The 21,296-nt window shown below is 43.4% G+C and overlaps 1 protein-coding gene and 1 long non-coding RNA gene across 7 annotated transcripts in view; one reads left to right on the top strand and one right to left on the bottom strand.

Moving 5' to 3' along the window:
• The window catches only part of LOC115108572 (ecotropic viral integration site 5 protein homolog), a 55,111-nt gene that overhangs the window by 10,106 nt on the left and 23,709 nt on the right, over positions 1-21,296 (bottom strand). For 3 of the 5 annotated variants that reach the window (XM_029633081.2, XM_029633082.2, XM_029633084.2), the window contains 15 exons: positions 15,616-15,837; positions 13,472-13,546; positions 12,854-12,979; positions 12,451-12,594; positions 11,956-12,045; positions 11,554-11,651; positions 11,372-11,432; positions 11,114-11,167; positions 9,302-9,334; positions 8,707-8,853; positions 5,694-5,825; positions 5,239-5,379; positions 4,556-4,714; positions 3,009-3,155; positions 2,365-2,460 (listed from right to left, as the gene is read on the bottom strand). In XM_029633081.2, coding sequence (XP_029488941.1) covers positions 2,365-2,460; positions 3,009-3,155; positions 4,556-4,714; positions 5,239-5,379; positions 5,694-5,825; positions 8,707-8,853; positions 9,302-9,334; positions 11,114-11,167; positions 11,372-11,432; positions 11,554-11,651; positions 11,956-12,045; positions 12,451-12,594; positions 12,854-12,979; positions 13,472-13,546; positions 15,616-15,837 — 1,725 coding nt within the window. The remainder of the gene's footprint in view (positions 1-2,364; positions 2,461-3,008; positions 3,156-4,555; positions 4,715-5,238; positions 5,380-5,693; positions 5,826-8,706; positions 8,854-9,301; positions 9,335-11,113; positions 11,168-11,371; positions 11,433-11,553; positions 11,652-11,955; positions 12,046-12,450; positions 12,595-12,853; positions 12,980-13,471; positions 13,547-15,615; positions 15,838-21,296) is intronic. The other 2 variants (XM_029633083.2, XM_029633085.2) reach the window with 2 other exon arrangements.
• On the top strand, positions 1,061-21,202 carry LOC115108578 (uncharacterized). 2 transcript variants are annotated; one of them, XR_003860362.2, is made up of 5 exons: positions 1,061-1,200; positions 3,051-3,180; positions 4,533-5,934; positions 8,620-8,814; positions 20,364-21,202. It is a non-coding gene; the product is annotated as an uncharacterized LOC115108578 (long non-coding RNA). The 2 variants fall into 2 exon arrangements; XR_003860361.2 differs by having other exon boundaries at positions 1,062-1,200; positions 3,051-3,176.

Here is a 21,296-nt window from a genome sequence, read left to right on the forward strand (position 1 = left end):
TCATAGATAGGCCTCCAACATGTCACCTCTGGTTCTAGTTGTCAGTTTGTCTTCGCCTCACAGTAGGAAGTGGTTTCTTGTCTTGACAAGAAGATAGCCGAGCTGTGGTATTATCATGGGTCACACATACATTCAGCTACTTTCATACTGCAAAAAACGATGGATGTAAAAACCCTGATGTCCATTTGACTATACGTTCAGTTTTACCGACTGAGCTCTATATAAAGATATATATTACGGTAGTTTAGTACTGGAGGTTCTTTGCGACCCTATAATTGTGAAATTCTTTAACTCAAGATATAAATATAGACATCACTGGCGTGCTGTGAATACTTTCCATTAGTGGGCTGTAGTGCAGGTGGGCCATACTGATGTTTTAGTTAGAGGAAGATCAGGTAGGCAGGCCGTCACAGGGGCTTTTTCAAGTTAAGAGTACTACAATGGTAAGGGAAACACTGCAAGGTACAGTGGGCAGAAGTGGGTGACACTCATTGGATGAATTAACTAAAGCTACACATAATACATTCCGATTTGGAGAAAAAAAAACAAAAAAATGAATTTCTGAAGCTGTAAATTTCTGTCTATTTGTGTGCGAACCACCCTCCAACAAAGACTAAGTTTAAGGTTGAGCGAGACAGTACCCACTTTCTTCACTATTTGGAAAAAAAAAAAGTCACTTATACTGTGGCGCGGCTCACAAAGAGCAAACCTCTCATGTTATAGCGTGCCATCAGACACCTTTTATGGGTCTTTATTCGAGGTGTTAAATGCAGTGGACAGCAAGTTATCAGTCATTGCTTTCTTGGGTCTACAACCAGAGCGACTGAGAGCTAAGGTAACACAGGCCATCTACCCACAACCTTAAGAGCTGCAACCAGGTACCCAAACCACAGACCAAGAGTTTGTCACTGGCACCACACACAGTGGTTATACATAGGGAAAATACCTGTTTTGTCTGTCTGGCAGAGACTATTAGCATCCTATGCACAGCATATTCAGAGAAGGCTAGATTAAAAAGTAACTCAGTTTAGTGAAGATTGAGATTATCATCAGTGTGAGAAGGGGGCGGTACTCAGTAGTAGTGAATGCTGGTGTTGATGCACTGTTGTTGTTGAAGCGCCTAGTAACAAAACCTGACTATACTGTGTGTGCATGGAAGGGATGTTGGTTTGAAAAAGTCTATTGACACTGATTCAAATGGTGAGTTCTTGAAAATATCACATTTAAGATGCTTAACAATGCATATAAGGCTGTCTATTTCTTATACACCATTTTTGGATGCATTAACTCTGTGGTATAAGCTAACTGTGGGTATAAAGGGTATATTAGAGGGTGTATGTGTGTGGGCCAATGGTGTGAAGAAAGCAGACAGTCTGACACTTAGTTAACTTGTGAAGGGAACGTTTCTGAAACACCAACACGTTGACTCGATGGAGACATCAAAGCTTCTGCATTAACATTTCTTCAGACTCAGAGCAGATGGAAAGAACTGAAGCAATCTGTCAGTCTCCCCTGATTATTCTCATGACAGAAAATGAGTTAGAGTGTTGTATCGTGTATAGTTTCACACACATACAACCCCAACACCACACTAGATAAAGAACCGCAGCATGATATGAAGAGACGCACACAGAGGTTTCAATAATCTGACAAATCATTAGCACAGGAAGTGCATAGGTTATTTTCTACTAGCAGACAATCTGTTTAGCTGCTGCTAATACATTAAACACCAACACAAATCTTTTCTTCTGACAGTACAAAACCTTTCCATGATGTTCAGTTATTTCAGAGAAAGGTTGATCTCAATCTCCAAATACATCGTTCTGAGTCTTAGGTTTTCGTCACAGGTTATTTGGGCGAAGGCGGTGCTTAAACTGCTTGGCTTCGATGGATGATAAACACAAGCTTTTAGTTCTGGTTTAACTGAGAGTACCAAATCAATTGGTTGGTATGATATGCTAGACTATAAGATGTCACACTGTCCATCCAAGAGATGATCATGGTTCACCTTTTCACCTCTGCAGTAAACTGTCACTTTAAAAATACCCCACCTTCTTCCTCACATCAACGAAGAACACAAATAGATACAGGCTCTGAACTGTAAAACCTTCTTGGGGAATCTGTCAAGAGTTGATGCACTCAGAGTTAGCCTGTGTTCTCATATGTTGGAGTGGGTATGGAGTGTTGAACTGTGGGTTATGGTGAGGAGAAGTCTATGGGCTGGACACAAATTAAGCCGAGTCATGGACTATGAAGTACTGTCAATATAGATGAAAAGTACTTTTTAGTCCATGACTCGGCTAAATGTTCTGCACCAAGCCAGTGTGACAGTGAGGAAGGGAGGCCGGGGGTTAAGTACTGTACCTGTATCTCCAGTTCAGAGATCTGTTGCTGCAGCTCGGCCATGGCAGCGATGTTGTCAGCCTCTCTCAGCCTCACCGCCATCACCTCCTCCTTGTTCTGAAACAAACAAATGAACAAACACTGTCAGGCCAGTGTCACTCAACTGAAGTAATGTTTCTAGAGTGTTAGCAAAGACATGTTGACAGCCATTACATACTAAGCCCCAGGGTCACAACAACATGCATCTATCGGAGTGCTACTCTTAACACAAACTTTGAACCTTCTGAAACAGTTGTTCAGTATGATTCCTGCAGTAATCCCAGAGAGACAAGGGGTGTTGCTGAGCAGCACAGAGGTTTCACATACACACACACATTTAACATCAGCAGCACAGAGATGTTATCTGAAGATGTCAGGCAAAAACTGCTTCCCTCTTCAGAACTTGGACTCTGAAGATCTGATTTTAACAAGAAGCAACGGATCAGATTAAGGATGATTTTTAACAACTCATCAAACCAGTGATTGAGAAATATTTCCAGTTTGACTGATTGTGGGGCCTATACACTCATACCCATTTCACACTATCATGCCGACCCAAACCAAACTGTGCCGGCTCAGATCTTTTCTTGGCTCTAGTCATCTCAACAGCGCATACTTTTTCTTACCTTGCACTCAATCTCTGCCTGTTTGCGTTTGATCTCCTGCAGCTGAACGTGTAGGCCCTTATTCTGGGCCGTAAGCACAGTCACACGCTCCTGAAAGCCCCGCCCCTCCTGCTCTGCCCGACGCAGTTGGTTGCTATGGATCTGGTTCTGCCGGAGAGGAAGGATATGGTAGGTAAATATTGGGAGGGGTCAGTTTACTCATCACACATTTCTGTTATTCTAGAAGTCTCTATTCACAACCCCACTGTAATATCACAAGAGGCAACCCATTTAAAGCAGGTACTATAGCTTGAATCTGCTAAATGGCATTGTTCAACAACTACATTAGAAAGTAGTAACTGAACTCTGAATACAACACATCTTTATGGGAGCTACTGACAGTTAAGAATATGTACCTCTGCTGCCCCTAGTGGTTGAATAATGCAATAGAAAGGGCCATTTGTTTACTCTCACACATGCATGTGAAGATACACTGGTACTAGGGCTGCATGACATGTTAAACACAGCAAAAATGTTTGATACCGTTAATCGCATCTCCATTTCACAGAATGGAACCTTTTAAGCGCATATATTGCCAAACGGACCCTTTCAAGCTTAGAACACAACACGGAACACAGTTACGGTCAATTACATTTACATTTAAGTCATTTAGCAGACGCTCTTATCCAGAGCGACTTACAAATTGGTGCTTTCACCTTATGACATCCAGTGGAACAGCCACTTTACAATAGTGCATCTAGGTCTTTTAAGGGGGGGGGGGGTGAGAAGGATTACTTTATCCTATCCTAGGTATTCTCACACATGCATGTGAAGATACACTGGTACATTGCTGAAGACCTTGTGCTTCTTGCCAAAATCTTGTCTAAGTTATGCCCAATATTACCGGAGCTATGTTTTTTCTTTCTGCCACGGATTCATGAGCATGTCGTGGCCCATTTTAAACTACATTGATAAACATTGTTTAGCTAGCGAGTCATGTTACTTAACTAGCTAGCTATCAACCTGATAACTTGACCACGGACTAGGCTATGCACACATTTGGATGGTTCAGGAAGAACTGAAAAGGAATAGGCTTCTCAGAGTTATTTCTAAAGGTGGGGTGTGTATGATTGTGTGTGTGTGTGTAACAGAGGATGTGTGTGAGAACGGGAGTAAGTGGGCGAGTTCGTTTTGTATTGCCAGGCGCCCCAGGTGGGTGGAGATTTCGCTTAAGGACAAATGGAATGGCCTAAAATGTGCAAACTCCGCCCACCCGGAGCACCAGGCCATACAAAACTAACTCGCCCAGCGAGAGTGCGAGTGTGGAGGCCTATGTGTGTAAAGTTATCTGAACAGGACAGATGGTTACAGTGTTTTCATAACATTGTTGGACATGTTTAAAAGGTCTTTGTTCTTTTTTTACTATAGTCACACTCATTTAGAATGCCTGAAGAATAATTAGTACTTGATCAAATTAAAAAATGTACTCAATTATTTGAATCATTTGAGAGCCATAATTGGTACACTTCTAATATTTCTCCAAAGGCTGAGCTGTGTGTCTGACTGACCTGTGTCTCCAGCTCCATCATCCTCTGACGTGTCTCTCTGAGCTCTGCCTGGGCCTCAGCCTCCCGTAGCCTGACACTCATCAGCTCATCCTGCAGCTCAGACACAGCATTCTTCCTAGGGTTGTCCTTCCAGCGGCCCGCCGTACGCGCCAGGTGACGCTGTAGGAGCAGGGGAAGAGGGGGGGGAAGCACACAATCAACCAAAGATGTTCGGACTCGACACACCTAAAATAGCAGTCCTCAACTCATACACACATGGAGATTGAGCAAGATGACAAAAATACATTTAACATTTACATCGGGTATATTCATGTTAATCCTCTTAGTGCTGTGTCTTGGGCAGGAGTACTCATGGTACAGCTGAGCTAGTCAAGTCAAACATATGAAATTGTATTTTAAGTTCATCAGTTTCAATACACTATAGACCTACAGAAGGAAAGGTTTATTGCTCATCCATATATTTATATGATTCATTCCATTTCTTTACTTAGATGTGTGTGTAGTTGGTACATGTTGTGAAGTTGTTAGATATTGCTGCTCTCGGAACTAGAAGAACAAGCATTTCGCTACACTCGCAGTAACATCTGCTACACACGTGTATGTGACCAATAAAATGTTATCTGTTAATGTGTTTGAATCTTCCATGTGTGTGTATGGTGTGGAGAATATATGTTCATCCTCACCTGCCAGTGCTCCTCCAGGTCTCTGACCTGTTGTCTGAGCTCCTTCAGCCCCATCACAGCCTCAGCCTCTCTCAGCTTCACTGCTATCAGCTCCTCCTGCAACCGCACCACGTTGGTGTCATCTGGCAGAGATGTGTTCCTCTGGGGGACAGGCAACCAAAACAATGACTGAGAAGACAACTTCAGGATGCTTATGTCACGGGACAGTAAAATAACAGGGATGTGTTCAGCAGGGCACAACATTGTGGAATTTTCAGATATAAATGTTTACGTTAAAAAAAACTAGTCTCTACATGTAGAAAAGGAATCATGTCCAGTCTAGTCATGACATTTACATCTGCAATATTCCACAACGTTTGCCTATTCCAGGCAGAATGCCTGACAGAGGTGTGGGACTAGGAGGCACCGTGACAGTGTGTGAATTGATGATAGACAGTTTGTGCCAGGTAACACACCTTCTCTATGTCCAGGATCTTGTCTTGCATCTCCTTGAGGGCACACTGGGACTCAGCCTCCTTTAGCCTGGCCTGAACCAGCTCTCTCTCCAGCTGCAGGATGGACTCCTCTGTGTAGCGCGGGATGCCCTTCTACACAGGGAGGAAGCAGGAGGAAGGAGAGAGAGCAAGAAGAGAGTAAGGAAGAGATCTAGAGTCAGAGCTTTATATGACTCCGGGAAACCGGCCCAGTGTCCTTAAGGTTGGTCTCTGAGTAGGAATATTATGTTGAATCTTGAAATAACTGCTAAATCAAATCACACTGTCTCCAAACAATACAAATGTAATGTATAACAATATACATGTTATACATTTTCACTCGGGTATATACAGGTGAAGTCGGAAGTTTACATACACTTAGGTTGGAGTCATTAAAACTTGTTTTTCAACCACTCCACAAATTTCTTGTTAATAAACTATAGTTTTGGCAAGTCGGTTAGGACATCTACTTTGTGCATGACAAGTAATGTTTACAGACAGATTATTTCACTTACAATTCACTATCACAATTCCAGTGGGTCAGCAGTTTACATACACGAAGTTGACTGTGCCGATTCATCCTTGGGAGCAATTTCCAAACACCTGAAGGTACCACATTCATCTGTACAAACAATAGTATGCAAGTATAAACACCATGGGACCACGCAGCCGCCATACCACTCAGGAAGGAGACGCGTTCTGTCTCCTAGAGATGAACGTACAAATCAATCCCAGAGCAACAGCAAAGGACCTTGTGAAGACGCTGGAGGGAAGAGGTACAAAAGTATCTATATCCTCAGTAAAACTAGTCCTATTTCGAAATAACCTGAAAGGCCGCTCAGCAATGAAGAAGCCACTGCTCCAAAACCGCCATAAAAAAAGGCCAGGCTACAGTTTGCAACTGCACATGGGGACAAAGAACGTACTTTTTGGATTAATGTCCTCTGGTCTGATGAAACAAAAATAGAACTGTTTGGCCATAATGACCATCGTTATGTTTAGAGGAAAAAGGGGAAAGCTTGCAAGCCGAAGAACACCATCCCAACCGTGAAGCACGGGGGTGGCAGCATCATATTGTGGGGGTGCTTTGCTGCAGGAGGGACTGGTGCACTTCACAAAATAGATGGCATCATGAGGTAGGAAAATAATGAGGATATATTGAAGCAACATCAAGACACCAGTCTTAAAGCTTGGTCGCAAATGGGTCTTCCAAATGGACAATGACCTCAAGTATACTTCCACAGTTGTGGCAAAATGGCTTAAGGACAACAAAGTCAAGGTATTGGCAGTGGCCATTACAAAGCCCTGACCTCAAGCCTGTATAACATTTGTGGGCAGAACTGAAAAAACGTGTGCGAGCAAGGAGGCCTACAAACCTGACTCAGTTACATCAGCTCTGTCAGGAGGAATGGGCCAAAATTCACCCAACTTATTGTGGGAAGCTTGTGGAAGGCTACCTGAAATGTTTGACCCAAGTTAAACAATTTAAAGGCAATGCTACCAAATACTAATGGAGTGTATGTATGTATGTATGTAAACTGCTGACCCAATTGGAATGTGATGAAAGAAATTAAAGCTGAAATAAATAATTCTCTCCACTATTATTCTGACATTTCACATTCTTAACATAAAGTGGTGATCCTAACTGAACTAAGACAGGGAATTTTTACTAGGATTAAATGTGAGGAATTGTGAAAAACTGAGTTTAAATGTATTTGGCCAAGGTGTATGTAAACTTCCAACTTCAACTGAAAATATCTATATCTCAAATACACTGTAGTACTGTAAAACAAAAAAATGTTGCTAGCTACCTAGTTCAACTGCTCACAACTCCTCTAAAATAAACCAAGAAGTATGGTTAATGGATATAGCAGCACATTATGTAAAACACTGCTTCATTCACATCAGTGCAGACATTATCATCTCAACATGTTTCCCCTCATCAATATTAAAAGGGGTCTGTTTTGCCAATGGATATACAGCACCAAGAGAGGGTCCTGCTGGCCGGGTTACCATCCATTCCACACCCATACATCAGATGCTTATAAATTCATGAATCCTTTCCTGGGAGTATGTTAATGGTTGAAAAAGGTGGCTGAACTGTGTCAAACAGCATGTCTCAATTTCCAGGCATGCATGAAAACAGGATCATTATGTATAGTGAGAGAGAGCGAGTGCATTCTGCAGTGGAGAGGTAGGGAGAATCCATATCCACTGTTACCATCACTCACTGCAGATTTAGTGCTAAGCAATGTACACATTTCAATTGGCCAGACCTGGTGATCACCCCTCCCATTGAGGGCACTGTAATAACTGCCATTTACGAAGGCACTTTAATCCAAAGCAGTTTACAGTACAGTGAGAACATACGTTCACGTACATTTTTTGTGTCTCCTGCATCCCATCACCACCAGAGACAGCACAGGTGCACCATCAGATCTGCCCTGTTTAAAATTAAATACAAATATATATTTTGTTGTTTCTCTGTAATACTACTAGCCACCTATCAACTGTATGAAGTTGTCTTTAGCTAGCCCAGATAGGTTCCCAATCTCCCAACCTCATAAGTAGCTACCAAGAAGACATTTCAGACCATCAATCAAGTTATATTAGGTAGCTTGTCTAACTTAGATGGCATGCCTGATGGCAAGGTTGCTAGACTTTAGAAAAGCAGGCAATTAGTAAATGTACTGAATAAGATTCACATTCCTTTCAATCTTTTGCCCAGATTAAGGCAGAGAAGCATTTTTGGTAAAAATTGTGTGTTTTTTTATTTAAAAAATAAATAATAATACACACCAGTCAGGAGGATACAGACAGCTCAAGAGGCATGTTTAAATATGCAGTTATTATATATATATATTTTTTTACATAGAATTAAGCTTATCCTCACATTGTGCCCCCTCAGATTCTGGGGGTGCACGACACCCCTGATCACCACTGTACCAACTGAGCCATACAGGACCTTCAACTTGGGCACTGTGCTTCTCCTTACCAATAGGGGTCTCTGCTGGAGATCCCTGATGGTGCTCTGTGCTAGCTCCAGCTGAGCTGTGGCCTCTTCGCTCTGCTGCCTGACCGTGGCCAGCTCCCGCATGACCAGGTAGGTCTCCTCTGCCTCCTGGGCACGTGTCACTTGTCCCTTTAGGACATAACCAACCGAGGGGTAGGATGAGCAGGGTGCACCACGGGGGTGGGATGGACGGAAGGGGTGGGCAAATCAAAGATAATATAAAAGTGGGATTTGGAGTTTAGAAACGCATGCTGGTTTTTTTCTCTGCAAGTGTTTTGACAGTCTTATTGGTTGACTGATTGATAGCTCTAAGCATTTTGTTTTGGCATGGTTCGAGATACATGGTTCGAGATACATGCGCATGCTGGGTGATTCATAATTTTTTCTGATTTCAATGTCCTCATTTTATAATAATTGATAAAAAGAAAATACTGTAATCGCAAAGACATTTATTGTGCCATCATTTAAAGGTAGAATTATGAGCATGCAAAGCTACATTGAGATATAGAGAAATCTAAGTGGTGAACATTGCAATGTGAGATGGGGGGGGTAAAGGAGGAGAAAATAGAGTTTATACCTGGATCAATCTATCTGCCAATGAAGCACTTTCCTACAAAACAGAAATATCCACAAGAGAGATAAAGCAAAGAGAGAGCAATTAACACAGTTATAACTTAAATATAAACAAAACACTTGATTTTGTTTTTGAAAAGGGAAATTCAATGTTCATTGTCCTTCCTCCGTCATTTTGGCAACCGATTAAGTCTATACGTTATTTATGAACAATTCGATAAATCTTAAATTCCACTTCAGTTAGCCATGCATTGATGTCAATTTATTTATCTGTTATTTTACCAGGTAAGTTGACTGAGAACACGTTCTCATTTGCAGCAACGACCTGGGGAATAGTTACAGGGGAGAAGAGGGGGGTGAATGAGCCAATTGTAAACTGGGGATTATTAGGTGACCGTGATGGTTTGAGGGCCAGATTGGGAATTTAGCCAGGACACCGGGGTTAACACCCCTACTCTTACTATAAGTGCCATGGGATCTTTAATGACCTCAGAGAGTCAGGACACCCGTTTAACGTCCCATCCGAAAGACGGCACCCCACACAGGGCAGTGTCCCCAATCACTGGCCTGGGGCATTGGGATATTTTTTTAGACCAGAGGAAAGAGTGCCTCCTACTGGCCCTCCAACACCACTTCCAGCAGCATCTGGTCTCCCATCCAGGAACTGACCAGGACCAACCCTGCTTAGCTTCAGAAGCAAGCCAGCAGTGGTATGCAGGGTGGTATGCTGCTGGCAATGGGAGAGGTTAGGATACGCCCCATAGTGCCTTAGTAATTTAGACAGTTTCGGAGGTAGAAAAGGAACATGGTCTTCAGGTGTGGTGGTGATAAGTCGTCGTGATAAGGTTGTGGGGGATAAAGTGGTGACAAAGTGAGAATTAGGTGATGGTGGTGAGAGAGACAACATGGTGATGAGTTTCAGACAGGCAAAGCAGAAGACTAAGGCTGAATGGAGCTAAGAGGAAAAGCATCATTAGAAGTTAGCTATAAAACAGCAAAATAACAGTTGTTTAGATGAAGCCATGCTTTTTAGGTTCGTGCCACACGGTTAAGTTTTAGAAGTGGTTGTGTCATTCCAGTTAATATTTTGGGTATGACGTTGCAGCCGTCGACTGTTGTTTGAAGCGATACTGTGATATGAGTGAGTGGTTATGTCCCAGACAGAGCCTGGTCATTTGGAACAGCTACTCAGGCCTCTGCATGGTGCCCTGGTACTCTGGCCAGGCCTGGCAATGCCTGTATCTTTGTGCTCTGACAAACACAGAGGAGGATCCCAACAACATGCACAACAAAGGCAGCCGTGTACTCTGGCATGCAGTGCTCCCCTGCATCATCTTAGAGTGTACAGCCATCACTCTCACAGTGAGTCCGTCAAGCGTTTCACAGCTTTAGTTAGTTAGTGTCCGGTGGAATTACATAGAGCCCCAGAATGTAGCCTTGTGGCGCTCCACAGCCAGCTACTGTTTTAGAGTCTGGCTTAACTGGTCCTGAGTGTGGATCTCAAGACTGAGACATGCATATCAATGGAGGACTTCCATTCCAAAGCCAACTAGGATCCATTTATCCTATAAGATACACACCGACAACACTCACAGCCCAGTTAGTAACAACAAGACTACGCCATGTGTCTTTAGTGACCAACAAGAGACGCATGAACAAGCGCTTGATGGTTTAATGTAGGGGGTTATGGTTTTGTTGTGTGAATAGCCACGACAAGCGTTCACTGGTATAATATGGCTTCTTATTATGACTGGTGTCATGACATAGGATGGCAAGGAGAGCCACGGTTCAACTTCTCCTCCTCCTTTTCACTCACTTTCTCCAGTGTGTCTATCCTCTGTTTCAGCAGTCGGTTCTCTGTGCGCAACCTCTGCAAAACAAAGACACGCAACACACACGATAATTATACATACACAACTGGCTTTTTAAGTTCAGTGCACTCGGCTTAGGGAGAGTGCGGTTATAGTGATCAACTGCTTATAGTGATCAAATGGAGCTGTACTGATGTGATAACTATAAGAGCGCACTGTACTACTGCCAAACTAAAAACGTAGCCTACTGCGCCACCACTCACCTTAATCTCCACCTGCTCCTCCATCTCCTTAGTTTTGATTGTAGTGTATTCCTTTTCCAACCTGAAAACAGGAGTCATACAGCATCAATACAGAGCACCGACAAGACTTGTACTTGCTTCAAGCATCCATCTCCAGTAACCCGGCCTAGACCCCAGAGAGCAAGCAGAATTGTACTACTCACTTCTTCATCTTCTTGGCATTATACTTGACATTATAAGCAGCCAGGATGACCTTGTCTGGTCCACTTTCCAGCTGGTGGGGAATGACCCTCTGAAAGTACTACAGTAGAGCAGGGAAGACAATGGGTGAGGACCAGACATGCATGCTCACATAAAGCAACTTCGAGTGTGTTTGTCGTTCAATTTGTAAGCCATAGCATGGTCCCAGATCAGTTTATGCGGTCCAGGCAACTCTTACGGTCATTGACACAACAGAACAAACAGATCTGGGACCAGATTATGCATCTTATGCCTGCTGGCAATAACTGACCCTCAGGGATGAAAAAAAGTGTATTGAATTGATAATTGTGTGCATTAACTCAGACAGGGTTGTTATTCCAATGTTTATGGCTGCTCAGTCTTACCTGTAACATTCCCTCCATATCAAGCTGTATGAGTTCTGCCTGATTCATCTGTAGGATGGCCAGCCCCACGCGGAACACTATCTCCAGTCCCTGAGACAAATATTACATGATCAAAGCATTATCGTTGCATTATCATAGCATTGCGTTATCTAGTACCACACGGAACACTATTTTCAGACCCTACGACAAAAAAAGCACTGCGTTACAGAGGTGAAATCGAATTTTAGTCCATAAGATTTTAAGTTATGTGCTTTTGGCCAAGGCCACCAGAGGGTGCCAAAGGCTTGCATTTACTCACAGCCCATTGTGTTTGCTGTAATACAAACTATATTCTGGACTCACTCAGTAGACTAGAAGTAGATTGTCAAACATGAGTAAATCAGAAATAATTATTTAAAGCTACAATCTGGGATTTGTTTATCAGAAAAATGGCAGCCCTGCCACTTATTTTGGTCTACAGTTGAGGGATGGGGATGCACCTTTAACTGGACTCACCTCTAACATGAAGATATCAAAGATCCTGGTGGCAACAGGGAGAGGGAATGAGGTGAGGAAGATGGTGAGGAACCAAGAAGAGGCATACATAGAGGTGTGGAAACTCTGGGCCTGGAAGTGGATATGGAGGTCTGGGAGAAGTTCCTGAAGGAGAGGGGGGGACGTTGGGAGAAAGAGAGAGACAGAGATAGATCAAATTAAAATATATAATCAAAAATAGATATGACCCATCATGACACTGACTGATTTATGATAAGAGTGCCTGCTAAATTATTAAATATAAAGTTGTTATTCATGATATTGTCTCAATTAATCAAAGTCAAAGGATCATCTAACAGTGCATCAATAATGCTCTGTAAAGGTTTGTCATTCAATCGTGTTCCGAACCCATGCCAGGTCTTACCTGGATCATATACTCAAACTGATACATGCAGAGACCCAGCTCAGCCATACTGGGCTTGAACAGTTCTCTCAGTCTGTAGTCTTGCATCAGCTTCACAAACACACAGAACGCCTCCTCTTCTGGCATCTAGTGACAGGGACACCCACACACCAAACAACACTTAAGAGATCATCAAGCAGATTCATTTAACCTTCAACAAAATACTTCCTCACACCATCTAGGCTAGAGGACAGACACATTTTAAGCCCCGTGCTGGACTAAAATATACCTTCAATGCAGTTTTTTTTGTCCGTTCCTAGGCTTAATCTGTATCTGGGAAACCAGCCCTTTGAGACTTCACAATTTTATGAAACCATCAACAAAACATGTCTTCCTCATATACATAAAATACACATTTCACACATCACAATACAAAATATCTACCATAGTACAAGATAATCACATGAAAAACAACTCAGTACACAGTTCTCTTAGAAAATGTTCTCTGATCTATATAACATGTCTGTCAATGTGTGTAGTGGCAAGTTGCATGTGACCAATGACACAGCATGTTTTTCTATGTGAGCGAGGCTATCGGGTAGACAGCGTGTGTGTGCGTGTGGTAGACAGTGACATTACCTGCATGAGAAGCAGTCCGACGATAAAAGCACTTCCCTGACAGTAGCCGACCTCCCGGTCCACCAGAGAGTAGGCCTGCAACAACAGGAAGTGACCTCGGATCATGGTCAAGAGAGGAGAGCCAAGCACTTTGGGCCTGCAACTCAATGCCCAAATGGCACCCTATTCCCTACATTGGTCAAAAGTAGTGCGCTAAGGCTATGCAACATATAGGGAAATATCCTAAATTAAATCTAGAATCGGCTTCCTTATTTCGCAACAAAGCCTCCTTCACTTATGCTGCCAAACATACCCTCGTAAAACTGACTATCCTACCGATCCTTGACTTCGGCAATGTCATTTACAAAATGGCCTCCAACACTACTCAACAAATTTGATGCAGTCTATCACAGTGCCATCCGTTTTGTCACCAAAGCCCCATATACTACCCACCACTGCGCTCTGTACGCTCTCGTTGGCTGGCCCTCGCTTCATACTCATCACCAAACCCAAATTTGTCCTTTGGACTGCCAGGTGGTAAAGTGTGATTCATCACTCCAGAGAAAATGTTTTCACTGCTCCAGAGTCCAATGGCAGTGCACTTTACAACACTCCAGCCGACGCTTGGCATTGCGCATGGTGATCTTAGGCTTGTGTGCGACTGCTCGGCCATGGAAAATCATTTCATGAAGCTCCCGACGAACAGTTATTTTGCTGACATTGCTTCCAGAGGCAGTTTGGAACTCGTGAGTGTTGCAACCGAGACCAGACGATTGTTCTGTTCTGTAAGCTTGCCATGTGTATCTCTACCACCTCACGGCTGTGCCGTTGTTGCTCCTTGGCTGGGCCAATTGTGCACCGCCATATGGGACTCCAGGTCATGGCCGGTTGTGACACTGACTGGGAACGAACCCGGGTCTGTAGTGACGACTCTAGCACTGCGATGCAGTGCCTTAGACCGCTGCGCCGCACGGGAGGCTGAAACAGCTTTTCTTGAACATTTATGCCACTGGCTAATGAGAAAAATTAAATTAGCAGCTCGAACGCAATATTGTTCTTCATCTTCTATTGACAGGACAGTAAACTGAGTACTAGTCTGTTTGTGCTATCCTGCCAAGAGCACAAACAGATCCGTGACCAGGCTAATAGGACAGATAGTAGAAGACAGACAGGAAAGATGAGTCGAAAGATGGGACCAGGATTCATTCCAGTTAAGTGTATATCCACCCACCCACCCACAGTTAACTGCCCAAATAAAGGAAACATCAAAATAAAGTCTCTTAATAGGGCGTTGTGCCAGTATCTGCTGTTCTGCCCTTGAGCAAGGTAGTTAACCCCCACAACAACTGATCCCCTGGGCACCGATGATGTGGATGTCGATTAACGCAGCCCCCCGCACCTCTCTGATTCAGAGGGGCTGGGTTAAATGCGAAGGACACATTTCAGTTAAATGCATTCAGTTGTGTAACTGACTATGTATCCCACCTTTCCCATGAGCCAGAACATCGTCAAGATTCTACAAGTGTCTGGAACTCTATTGGAGGGATGCGACAGCACTCTTCCACAAGAAATTATATAATATGGTGTGTTGATGATGGTTGTGGAAAACGCCGTCTCAAACGCCACACCAGAATCTCCCATAAGTGTTCAACTGGGTTGAGATCTGGTGACAGATGGCCATGGCATATGGTTTACATCGTTTTCATGCATATCAAACCATTCAGTGATTACTTGTGCCCTGTGGATGGGGGCATTGTCATCCTATAGGGACACAGCCATGGTAACCAAAATAATGGCGCGCCCAGATTTTTATATATGACCCTGAGCATGGGATGTTAATTGCTTAATTAAGTCAGGAATCACGCCTATGTGGAAGCTATTGCTTTCAATATACTTTGTATCCCTCATTGACTAGAGTGTTTTCATTATTTTGACAGTTACCTGTATGTGCTGAAAGCGTCAGCGCTAAAGAGCTAAACCAACTCCAGAGCACACTGTAAAGCAATCTGTTGCGGATAAAGGTTTCAGACAAAGCACCAGGGTCGCAAAATTCCAGTTACTTTCCCAGAATTATCTGGCTTTTCAAAATACCGGTTGAAGAGTTCCAGATTTGAAAATTCTCGTGGGAACTTTTCTGGAATTCTGCAAACCTATGAAGCATTCACCTTCATAACATTGAAGAGTACTTCCTGTCCCAAGCTGTCCTCCTTAAAGAAGTCATGCTCAGGATACGTCCGGGCGATGTCCCGGCGAATCAGCTTCTCACATGGTGATGTCATTTTCAGCAGCTCAGAGTACTGGTCTTTGATAGGCATGTTCTGGGCGTTGCATAGCAACTGCCATACTATTGCTCGGAAGTGATGGGGGATCCCTTTTCTGACCAGATCCTGTTTGGAGAGAAGACAAATATTGGTCAATACCGTCCCGAATGCTTGGGACCTTCCTACCCTAAACCTTAACCATAACCCTTACCTAACCTTAGCCTTAACCATTTTGCATTTCAACTTCAATGGGGTAGGGACATCTCAAGGTACCCAAATAGCACAGACTAAACATATAATCAGCATTTACTTTGTTTTGAAAATGCTAATATTACCAATTGGTGTCAGTGGACAAACCAAAGTGTGGTTTGCAGTTTACCCAACCTTGTCTATAGATCACTTTCAAGGTATATAAATAGATGAACTAGTCTATTCCTAATAATTAACGTAACAGCCTCTGATGGAAAATATGTAGTCCTTGTTTTCTGAGTGTGTTAAAATACCAAGGAACATACCGGTAGCCACACGATGTTTTATTCTATGTGGTGTTCAGAGCAAACACAATCATGTGTCTGTGTGCTGCTACACTCCAGTGTGTTTTCTCCACAGCACAGCATGTACCCCAGTCAGTCATTCTAATAACATTTTCCACCACTAAATATAATCTAGTCAGCGAGGCATTGTGCAGAGTGAAATGTTGTTCTTGTAAATTACTGCCGATGTGACTTGATAAAGACATTTCTTCTGCAGTGAGGGAACACTGACCAGTGGTGCTGGATGGAGTGTGTGTTAGTGTGTGTTGGTGCTGGATGGAGTGTGTGTTAGTGTGTGTAAGTGTAGGCTGTGTGTTGTTTTTGTGTGCGAGTATGTGTGTGTGCAAGCTTTCGAGAGTGTGGGGTCAGGGGATCGTTCTCTCTGAGGTCAGTCTTGACAGTCCCAGCCTTGTAATGGAAACACACACACATACAATCCCTCCACTGGATAATACTCAGACACACATGCAACAGGAAACACATGAATAACGCATACAGCTGCAATTACGCCTGTAAAACGACCTGCTCCCATTACTCTGTCTGTCACTACATTACTCAGACTATGGTTGGTGTTCACTCAGTGTTAAGTCCCAAATGGCACCCTATTTCCCATCTAGGGCTCTGGTCAAAAGTAATGCAGTATGTAGGGCATAGGGTACCAGTTGGGACGCATCCAAGGACAGGCTCATTGTTAAGAGGCTTATCTTTTTTTCTGGAGCACCCTAGTGGAAAAGAGGGAATATGATGCATTGAATTCGTCGCTAGTACGTTCAATTGAGAATGTACATTTTGCTGATAGAACATAAAAGTAGTACACGGAGTAGTATCATCCTGTCTTGCAAGATGAAACACACTAGACTAGATCAACAGGAGAGAGCAATGTCAACTGAGCAATCTATTTGTTGAGGAGCTCAGCATGATGATTAATAACATGACTAGGATGCAGTCTTGCAACAGTCAGGTTACATGGAGGTGATGTAGCCTCTTCTCTGGAAAAATGGTGAAATACCAGTGTCATTTATAGGGCTGTGGCGGTCACAACATTTTGTCAGCCAGTGATTGTCAAGCAAACAACTGCTGGTCTCATGGTAATTGACCGTTAGTTAACAAACACATTTAGCATCTCCTGGCTTCCACACACAGCCTTCAAGCCACTGATGCAGACCTTTGGAACGTCTTATAAATACATGTAATATAGCCTATACATTCACAATAAATCCATTATTTATTTTAGACAGTTCTAAAGAAACATGATATGAAGAAAATGTAGTCTAAATGTTGATAAACTAATAGGCAATTTTTTCACATTATAAGTGCAGCAATGTGCACATGGAAGTAGGCTATAAGCGCAAATGTCCCACTAGCGGGAAAACACCCTTATCAAAAGTGACCACAAATGCAATTATGCATGTAATGCTTTTATTATAAAAAGGTGAATTTTTATGGTGAAAATTATCTTCCCCAAACTTGAAACTCACACGCTGCTTATGTATACCAGTTAGGCTCTCCACCCCTTGTTAAGCAGATTAATGAGCTTCATTTTAAGAAGTTATTTGGCCACTTTAGTTGTGATACAAACCGTATCAAAACATGTAGGCATATGCGCTAGGCTCCATGAGGTGTGCGACTATGATTAGAAGTTGCACACAAAAAGGCATCGTTTCTTGCCTTACACTGGCATCATTCACAAGTGATATGCTACTATTGTCACCATCAGACTTTTCTTGATTTAATCTTGCCTTTACATATACTAAATAATATATACGTGTGATTTTTTTTGTTTTTTTGTTGAATGGACCATTATCATCCATGTATCTTGAAACAGGGGCAGGGGAAAATTACATGTCATCTATGCACTTAAATAGCGATCTTCACTGTAAAGGGTTTAAACACGGTTTCCCATGCGTGTTCAACTAACCATAATTAATGAACATGCACCTGTGGAACGGTCATTAAGACACTAACAGCTTACAGGCGGTAGGCAATTATGGTCACAGTTATGAAAACTTAGGACACTAAAGAGGCCTTTCTACTGACTCTGAAAAACACCAAAGGAAAGATGCCCAGGGTTCCGGCTCATCTGCGTGAACGTGCCTTAGGCATGCTGCTAGGAGGCATGAGGACTGCAGATGTGGCCAGGGCAATAAATTGCAATGTCCGTACTATGAGACGCCTAAGACAGCGCAACAGGGAGACAGGATGGACAGCTGATCGTCCTCGCAGTGGCAGACCACGTGTGACAACACATGCAGAGTATCAATACATCCAAATATCACACCTGCGGGACAGGTACAGGATGGCAACAACAAATGCCAGAGTTACACCAGGAACGCACAATACCTCCATCAGTGCTCAGACTGTCCGCAATAGGCTGAGAGAGGCTGGACTGAGGGCATGTAGGCCTGTTGTAAGGCAGGTCCTCACCAGACATCACCGGCAACAACGTTGTCTATGGGCACAAACCCACCATCGCTGGACCAGACAGGACTGGCAAAATGTGCTCTTCACTGACGAGTCACGGTTGAGTCTCACCAGGGGTGATGGTCGGATTCACGTTTATTGTCTAAGGAATGAGCGTTACACAGAGGCCTGACTCTGGAGTGGGATCGAATAGGAGGTGGAGGGTCTGTCTTGGTCTGCGGCGGTGTCACAGCATCATCGGACTGAGCTTGTCATTGCAGGCAATCTCAACACTGTGCATTACAGGGAAGACATCCTTCTCCATCATGTGGTACCCTTCCTGCAGGCTCATCCTGACATGACCCTTCAGCATGACAATGCCACCAGCCATACTGCTCGTTCTGTGCGTGATTTCCTGCAAGACAGGAATGTCAGTGTTCTGCCATGGCCAGCGACTAGCCGGAATCTCAATCCCATCGAGCACGTCTGGGACCTGTTGGAATGGAGGGTGAGGGCTAGGGCCATTCCCCCCAGAAATGTCCAGAAACTTGCAGGTGCCTTGGTGGAAGAGTGGGTTAACACCTCACAGCAAGAACTGGCAAATCTGGTGCAGTCCATGAGGAGGAGATGCACTGCAGTACTTAATGCAGCTGGTGGCCACACGAGATACTGACTGTTACTTTTGATTTTGACCCCCCCTTTGTTCAGAGACACATTATTCTATTTGTTAGTCACATGTCTGTGGAACTTGTTCAGTTTATGTATCTTATGTTCATACAAATATTTACACGTTAGGTTTGCTGAGAATAAACGCAGTCGACAGTGAGAGGATGTTTCTTTTTTTGCTAAGTTTAGTAGGCCCAGCCTATAAAAAGCTGATGGGATGCTCCTCTATTTAGTAGAGGCCATCACTCTGTTTTCTCATGCAATTGCATAGCCTTTAGAAATGTTGTGCAACACAAGCTCATCATCTCTCATGAAGTGTTTGATTAGATTTTTTATTACATTTATGTCAGAGTGATTAGAGGGACAATATATTGCTGAGTACCAGGCAGTTAGCAAGTTTGGTAGGCTACTAATGACCATCAGCAGCATCAGAGCTTGGAGAAGCCTAATTACTGTGACTAAACGGTCATGTGGAATTGACTGTCTTCATGACTCGTGACCGCCGGTGTGGTGGTAATTCGGTCACCGTAACAGCCCTAGTCACGCAGCCGAGGTCCAGTGGAAGGTTCTCCACCACTAACACACAATGCAAAACTAATGCATAACAGCACCTCAGATTTACAAAAGTTCAACATTCAACTTCTGCTACCATTTCTGTTAAGCCGTCTACGCATACAGTTTGACGCATACATTCGATAAATCCAACATATACATCACACCGAATGCACTGCAACTGCCTCTGCAACGCAATGCTGTAAGGAAAACGCTGCGTTTCATTGGAAATTAATTGAAATTCTGGTGTACCAAAATGCAATGATGCTGTCTGTGTGTTGGAAGCGATACTGTTGTCCAGGAAACACGCCCTGATGGGATGGGGCCACAGTGTCTCCTGACCCCTCCTGTCTCAGCCTCCAGTGTTTATGCTGCAGTAGTTTATGTGTCGGGGGGCTAGGGTCAGTTTGTTATATCTGGAGTACTTCTCCTGTCTTATCCGGTGTCCTGTGTGAATTTAAGTATGCTCTCTCTAATTCTCTCTTTCTTTCTCTCTCTCAGAGGACCTGAGCCCTATTACCATGCCTCAGGACTACCTGGCATGATGACTCCTTGCTGTCCCCAGTCCACCTGTCTCCAGTTTCAGCTGTTCTGCCTGCGGCTATGGAATCCTGACCTGTTCACCTGACGTGCTACCTGTCCCAGACCTGCTGTTTTCAACTCGAGACAGCAGGAGCGGTAGAGATACTCTTAATGATCGGTTATGAAAAGCCAACTGACATTTACTCCTGAGGTGCTGACTTGCTGCACCCTCGACAACTACTGTGATTATTATTATTTGACCATGCTGGTCATTTATGAACATTTGAACATCTTGGCCATGTTCTGTTATAATCTCTACCCGGCACAGCCAGAAGAGGACTGGCCACCCCTCATAGCCTGGTTCCTCTCTAGGTTTCTTCCTAGGTTTTGGCCTTTCTAGAGAGTTTTTCCTAGCCACCGTGCTTCTACACCTGCATTGCTTGCTGTTTGGGCTTTTAGGCTGGGTTTCTGTACAGAACTTTGAGATATCAGCTGATGTACGAGGGGCTATATAAATACATTTGATTTGATTGACCGATTCAGATGTCATTGACATGGGTAATCAGACTTCCCCCTGTGCGACTAGAGACACCATCAGTTGGCAGTGAGCACTAAGAAGCTACATTTAGAACAGGGTTCACACTGTAAAATCAAGACAACAGTAGTAAGGGTCAGTGAGAGACATAGCTGGCTTTGGGAGGAAAAAAAAAACTGAACTGCGCCTATATAGTATCCATACCAGGAAACAAAGAGACTGCTGTACTGTACCGAATGTATTCACTAACTTCATTGATTAAACATATTTGTGCAACTTGTAAGCGAAGATAGGAACCTTGTATTATTTGCTATTCTCTGAAGTATTCAGGTGAGGATGAGAGGAATCGAGCACAGATTGAGATTCACCAATAGTCT

This window comes from Oncorhynchus nerka, linkage group LG24 (assembly GCF_034236695.1).
Source record: "Oncorhynchus nerka isolate Pitt River linkage group LG24, Oner_Uvic_2.0, whole genome shotgun sequence".
Lineage (NCBI taxonomy): Eukaryota > Metazoa > Chordata > Actinopteri > Salmoniformes > Salmonidae > Oncorhynchus > Oncorhynchus nerka.